The sequence below is a fragment of the Rhagoletis zephyria genome, unplaced genomic scaffold (assembly GCF_001687245.7).
Source record: "Rhagoletis zephyria isolate East Lansing unplaced genomic scaffold, Rhagoletis_zephyria_1.1 Rzeph_scaffold_00023, whole genome shotgun sequence".
Lineage (NCBI taxonomy): Eukaryota > Metazoa > Arthropoda > Insecta > Diptera > Tephritidae > Rhagoletis > Rhagoletis zephyria.
The window spans coordinates 498,857-506,064 of record NW_016157107.1 but is presented as its reverse complement, the minus strand read 5'-3'; the positions used below and the strand labels follow the sequence as shown (position 1 = coordinate 506,064).

Sequence of the window (7,208 nt, the reverse complement as noted above, 5' to 3'; positions counted from 1 at the left end):
TTTTTTTGTTTATAAACAATAATTAATTATTAATAAACAATTACTGATGTTTAGTTCACTAGATCGATTCAGTAGATCAATATCTGCAATTAAAAAAAAAAATCGTTAAAATCCTTGCTTTTTTGCGGCAGTTATAAACGATTTCATCAAAAGTTACTATTAAGAGAGGAAAAAAGAAGCGTTCGTACTCAAAAAGAAAAAAAACATTATTCGAAAAATTCGCATTTCTGAGCAAAAAGAAAAAATACGTGTCTCCTTAAATTGTTCAAGGAACAATCCCTGTGAGTTTTATCGCAAACTTAAATTCACTTTCCCCCGGCCTGGGTGATTTGAGATGGAATGAGCCATACATGTATGTATGTGCATACGATAGTGTCTATGTGTTGCATCTTTGATGCAAATAAAGAAATGAAATATTTAGGTAAGGAAAAGCAAACCATGCGACTCAAGGACACTTATCACTTGGGTAAGAGAAGCTTGATTGCATGATTTGTGGCTTACGTTTATGTGCAAAGCCAAAAGTACGAAATATGCATTGTATTTTAAATCTCAGTGGACAAGTGTCTGGATGCGTGTTAGTGTTTAATTAGGTGTAAGTTATATGCGCATAGCACAATCGAAGTGTTATGTACAGTGGATTAGTTATGTAGGCAGTTAGGTTTAGAATGTTATATAAATAAAGACGGCTACTCTGTAGCTGTGTGATTCTCTATTAGAAACTCGATGGTTTCACTTCATAGCGGGCTGGTCATCCATGGTGCGTTTTCAATACTATGTCGTCGGAACTTATACAACAGCGAAAGATATTTCTTTTAACATAGAACGATAACTAATGTATAAAATTGCTTTAACAAAAATACCACACGATTTCTTAGTTTTATGTAAATAGCATTGGAATGAATGTGATTGGTGGGCACTGAAAAGAACTCTATTTTACCTTTGTGCACTCAAAGATGAATTTTAATCTTAACGAACGATGTTTTTGTGTTGTAAAACATGAACTGTACGTTTTAGTTTTCAATAAAAATTAGGCTTATATAGTCTTTATAGGAATATGAAAAAATATCTAAATTTGTGACTGGAGTCCTTGTGTAAAGTAATTATGCATAAAATAAAAGTTTCCATAGACAAAAATTACATCGTCTTTTTATTTTTTGAATATGTTTCAACAGATAGTTAAAATTTAGTCATTTAGAAAGGGGTTACTTTTGAAATAGAGATAATTAGGGCATCTTTAAATATATGTCGTTTTCCTCTTTTACATGGAATGACCCACATAATATATTCAACCGTCGAGCAAGAACAATTAGTTTTTATTAATTTGAGTCGGCATCCCTATAATAGGTATATAAATAAAATACCAAGTCCATTCAAAACTCCAATGAAAATTTGGTGCTTTTTTCTGGAAAAACGTGATTTTTGCTGGGTTTTAGTACTTTTTCAAATTCAAAACTTGGCAACACTAGAATTAAACTATAAATCAAGGCGCATCCATATAAGGTGGTGGCAATTGCATATTAGTAAAAACCCCGTGTATTTTGTTATTACTTTTTGGTACATCAGGATGTCAAAACGAAAAGGAATAGGAAATAATTTTCGCCATTTCGCTTTGTTGACATCCTAAATTTACGCCATTTCGTCTTGGATTACATTCTCCTGTACTAGGGTAGAGAGAAAATATGCAATTCAGCTGTTCAATCATTTTAAAAAGACTCTGTATATGTATCTATGTACATACATATACATATAAATATGTATTAACCCCAGCAAGTAAAGTAAGAACAAAACGCACAGCCAAACACACATACGCGAACACATCCATACTTATATACTTACAATTCTATGCGTTTCATACTTTAGCTTAGTTTTATGTTTACATCACTTTGCAATATTGCATCAAATTAGGGTCGAGTGTTAGTGAGGTGTGAGTTTAAGGTGTTTTAGTGTAATGTGGCAGAAAATAAGGCACAATTAAATAAGGTAACCATTACTCACCTTTCACTGAGTATGTCTTGTAATCAGCAAACTGCTCCCCTTGGCCGATTGCTGATGGTATTGTGGACAAGCACGTCAGTTCCATGCGGCCATTGTTGTTATGCACTTCGTCCAAGTCTATATTGAGCTGGCTAAGAGAGAACATACCCCTTTCCTTCGTAGCCGCCGTAACCGCTGCAGCAGCTGCTGCCACACCCATGCCGCCTCCAGGATGCGATATTGGGCGACCATAGCCGGCAGCTAGTTGACTCATTGGTCCCGCGTTTGGTGGTATACCAAGCTCATTGTTCAGGTTAGGAGGCTGGGGGCCGAAACCGCCACTGTTGAGGGTGCTGCGTATTATTCCGAGAGCGTTTTCGTTGATGTGCCGGCGATATTTCTGCTTTGATGAGTTTCTGTGAGGAAAATGCAAACAAATACCAAATACAAATAGTGTGAACTGAATTCAAAACTAGTTTATTTATGAGAATACATAAACTTGCAAAAGTATTAATAAAATTTGATTTCATCCTATACGGTTCATCCGAAACATCACGCTTCAGAAAAAGTTGAAAAGCTTCTTCTTAAAAAATAACAATGTAATCGCAGTAATTCGACAAATGTTTTACAATAAGGTGTCGTGCTGTCACTGACCTCTACAGTACGCAATTTTGTTAAAAAAAAGCTTATTATAAATTTACAGTGTTTCTCGGATATGAGCACCGTCAAAAGTGCTTATAGCCGGGCAATTGATATATGAAAACTCGACTGTAAGCTCTGCTGCTGCATATATGTATGTAATAAGAGTATCGGCTTCCCAATTTGCCAAACGATTTCGTAACGACTCCAAGGACTCGCCAAGGACTCGCCGTCGGATGAAAAGCACATTTCGCCGGCGGGCCGCAAAATCGATTCGCCGGCATACCGATATACTAGCGAACTGCAAAACGGTGATCAAAATCTTTAACAAAAACCATACAAATCCAATTTTAAATTGTGTGCAATATATAAAAAATCAGCAGTCATTCCTAAAAATTTCAAACTTTTCAATCTGAATGTAAAACAAACATAAAGCAGTTTTATAGCTCATTAAATTTTAGTGTAATAGAGCATGATTCAATAATACAAGGTTGTGTAATTTGTGACAGCTAAAATTTGACACTCCTTTATCTAGATTTGCATTTTGGAAGTAGGAGAAAGGGGAAGAATGTGATCGCATTTTGCGAGAACGGTAGTAGAATGGTACTAAAAAAAGTACGCAAAGTATACAATTAGAACTAAAATGTATATTATTAATTCTATGCGAATTTGCAATATATTTGGTGTTTTAATGCAAATACTAAACAATACGTAAAAATATACGTTTTTGATTTAAGTTATTCGTCATTTCCGGGAAAAAATCTAAAATACCGACCGTTCAGCTATGCAAAAACGAAAAATGGAGATCAATAGAACTTTTTATGCTCATTTCAACCATGCCAAAATGATTTGGCGCAAGTAAAAAATGAAGAGGTTCTAGGTTAAAGTTCAGTTTTTAGATATTCTAAATATTAATATCTTATGAACTTTATAACCGATTAAAAAACGAATAACGTCACCATAAAGGTAATTAATTTTTTCTTCAGCTGATGTACATAATTTACAGCTTTTTGTATTTTTAAACCAAAACCAATAAAAAAGGAACAAATGATATTTTTTCATGAAATAACCTTTTTTGAAAAAATCTGCATAATTAATGTTAAAGAAATTTATATTATTTAGAAAGCACAAGTTATTATCTTTAATTCGAAATTACATATTTTATCATGATCTACTTTTGGGTTTCAACAATTTAGTGATAATAAAAAATACAAATAAACCTCTTATATCTTTTTTATTTTTAACCTGCGCCAAATAAATTTGGTATCGTTGAAATTAGCGTAAAAAGTTCTATCAATCGGCATTTTTGGTTATTTTATAGCTAAACGGTCGCTATACTACACTTGAAAATTACGCAAACGAAGGTGACGCCAATTAATATTTAGTATGAAGAATTTTTGGTTTTACTACTAATATCACTAGAAACCATAGAGTAAGCACCATTCTGCACAAGTACAGGAGCCGATTTTATGTGTGGGAGCGAGAAGACTGTTTTATTACAAAACTTTTCTATTATTGAATTATGGTAATAGAGTACAAAATTTTTATGGGAAAAATTAGTTCTATTTGACGTCATTTCGAGTTCACCCAAAAGACTGACCACTCGTCCTCGCTCTGTGGCAAATGGGGTTTCTATACGTACATATATGTATATGTATGTATTTCCAGTGCTATTGTCAGACTGCCGTCCCTATATTGCAGTGCTAAGCGTTAGCTTTTCTAATAGCAACGGGTGTCAGCGGGCGCGGTACACAAATAAGCGCAACGTGACTTTGACGTCTTCTCATTTCCACCCGTTTTAATTCTCATTTCCTCTTTCTCACTTTTTTGTCCTCTTCTTTCTTTCTGTTTTTGCACCAACTTCAACACGCTACGCGCTGTCAAAAATAGAAATTCCATTTGCTCGGCGCTAGCGCTGCGTAATTGTTGGCATGAGGATTTTAACAGTTCCTTGGCGCTTAATGCTTCTATTCAGGGACGGCAGGGGCTAAATTATATCAAAAATTGAAACGTTGTTTCAAGCTTCATAAAGTTAATTATGCTATACATATGTACATATATAAAAAAAAGTGTATAACCATGAGGTCATTAAATGATACATTTGATTTCTATATTTCATGTATTATGGTAACTTTTAAAAATACGGTAATAGGCGAATACCTGTCGATTGGTCGAGTCTTTTAAGTCCTTTAAATCGTGTACTAGACTTTATACTGTACAAATATTTGGCTAATATACATTTATTCAAATATGTATGTCGGTCCACTTATACTGAACAAAAGGGAAAGCGTAACGAAATGTTGTGATATTTTCGCCTCATCATTTGCAAAACAGCTGAGACAGTGACAGGCCAACCTAATATTCACGCACGCCGCCAATTTACTGTCAAAAATTTCTCATGCGCATACAACTTGCATGGGACTAACCGGAATGAGCGGCGTGCATAAAAAGCTAACTCAAATTCCAAGATTTGTCTTGCGTGACATTTCGATTTGGCGTTTATGCTCAATTGACATTTTGGCGCGACTATGGATTTAAATTTTGTTCAACAAATTTCTGAAAATTTTACAGAAATGCAACTCTGAGAAATCACGCACGCAAATTCATTTCGGTTTATCAAATGTGAAAAATTTGCGTAGAAAAACTAACGCCGGTGATATTAGGTTGAGCTGTCAGGATGAGGTGTGATATTTAGTCTTACCGCTCGAATTTTACTCGGACTTACCCAGTGTACGGACTTCGAAAAAAAATTTATCGGTTTGCATAAAAAAAATGGTACAAGTTTAGTGATAGTTTTTACTAGGGATGTGCCGGATATAGATTTTGCCGGATACCCGGATTGCGGATATTCTGTAAAAAATAACAGCCGGATTCGGATATCCGATCGGATATCCGGTAGACTGCTGCCCTTAATAAATTTCACAATATTGTTTTTTTTGCCGGCTCGAGTTCACCTCGACCTCCGCACCGTTTCTGATGCTACAGAATTTACCATTTCGAAAACACAATTACGCACACATCCGTGCGATGCTATCGCAGTGAAAAATGGCATCTTATAAACAAACAAAAAACAATCTTCATCAAATTCTTTTCTTTTGAACAATCAAGATGTTTTGTTTTCTTACGTTAATTTTTGTTTAAATTATACAGAACCCGGCTATTAACCTTTTTCGTTTCCGAACGCGTAGGTCTGCAATTTCGGCACGACGAAATGAAGAGCTGTGAATGTTCCAATATATAGTCGCACCATTGTTGTAATTTTTTCGGAACGGATTCGCACCGTTTCAAAACTCGTTTTTTTTCTGACGCCAATAAAGCTAAAAACTGGGTTGTTGATGAACTAATTCTAAATTATAAATCTGTTAGCATGGAGAAACCAGTTGAATCATATGAAAAATGCCGAACTTCCATCGAAGATCGGGCTCACGAGGATATTTGGCAATGCTTTGAGGAAATCGCCAACGGCTCTGATGCTGATTCTAGTGTTTCTAGTGATATGGATAGCCAAATGATTGGTAGACAAGGCAGCGAACGTACAAGAAAAAAGGCAGCGATTTATGAACTAGAAATAGAGAAATATTTGCAGCTACCTCTTATATCCACAAGAAGATCGGCTGAGATTTCCATTACGGAACCAATTGCTATTCCGTGCAAAGTATAGTGAATTTTTTTATGAAACTCGGTGGGGATACTAATGGAGGTCTCTTTAACTATATTTATCACTTTCACTATGTTGTTGGTAATTNTAACCATTGATAATTTTTGTTGTTGTTGTTTGCCCAAAAAAAGAAGTATACCGTTATACTCAGCTCAATCATCTCTATCGATTCCAATATTTATTTATTTTTTTTTTGAGATTTGGAGCCCAACTGCATTTGTTCCCACAAATATATTATCCTTAAAAGGTACGCATGCGTTTGTAATACCTTAATATACAATTATTAATTAATTAATTAAGTAAAACGCGTTTATAAATGTCTTCACAAACGTTTGCACATTTCACAAACAAGCAAAAATAACAATGCCTGACAGTAACACAAAATGTATGCTTATATGCTTTTATAATTAGGGGTATAGTGTACAATACGTACATTGCTCTTATTAAAAATAATAATATTAGGATCGACCCCTAGTCTTACTCCTTAAGTAGCACACTGGTGTATAAATTGGTGTAAATTTATGGATTTTGGTACAAATCTGATTAGATTGAATAAAAAATAACGTTTTGGTGTATTTGTTATTCCACCAGTATTTCTTTCAAATCAAAATTCTACCTTTAACATTTTGGTACTATTTATTCATTGAGATTAGTACGAAAACTACACCAGCTCCTAAAATGCGCCACTTTTTTCATTTGGTTCACAAATTGCTCCATCCACGTTAACAAATGTCATTAAAATTATTCAGGCGACATTCTGAGTAGTGATGTGCTGAATTCTCGGTACCCAATACTTGAAAAAAATTTCGGTACCCAATACTTCCTTTTCGGTACCCGATACCGATTCGACACACTAAACTTTCGTCATTATATCTGTGCCGTTCAATTAAAGTAGCTTAAGTCACTTTAGATGGTTTGACTTTGAATTAAAAAAAAA

The 7,208-nt window shown here is 34.6% G+C and overlaps 1 protein-coding gene across 5 annotated transcripts in view; it reads right to left on the bottom strand.

Annotated features, from left to right (window-relative positions):
* Positions 1 to 7,208, bottom strand: part of beat-VII (Immunoglobulin domain-containing protein beaten path VII) — a 501,410-nt gene that overhangs the window by 35,200 nt on the left and 459,002 nt on the right. For all 5 annotated transcript variants that reach the window (XM_017615650.1, XM_017615668.1, XM_017615640.1 and 2 more), the window contains one exon: positions 1,996 to 2,390. In XM_017615650.1, coding sequence (XP_017471139.1) covers positions 1,996 to 2,390 — 395 coding nt within the window. The remainder of the gene's footprint in view (positions 1 to 1,995; positions 2,391 to 7,208) is intronic.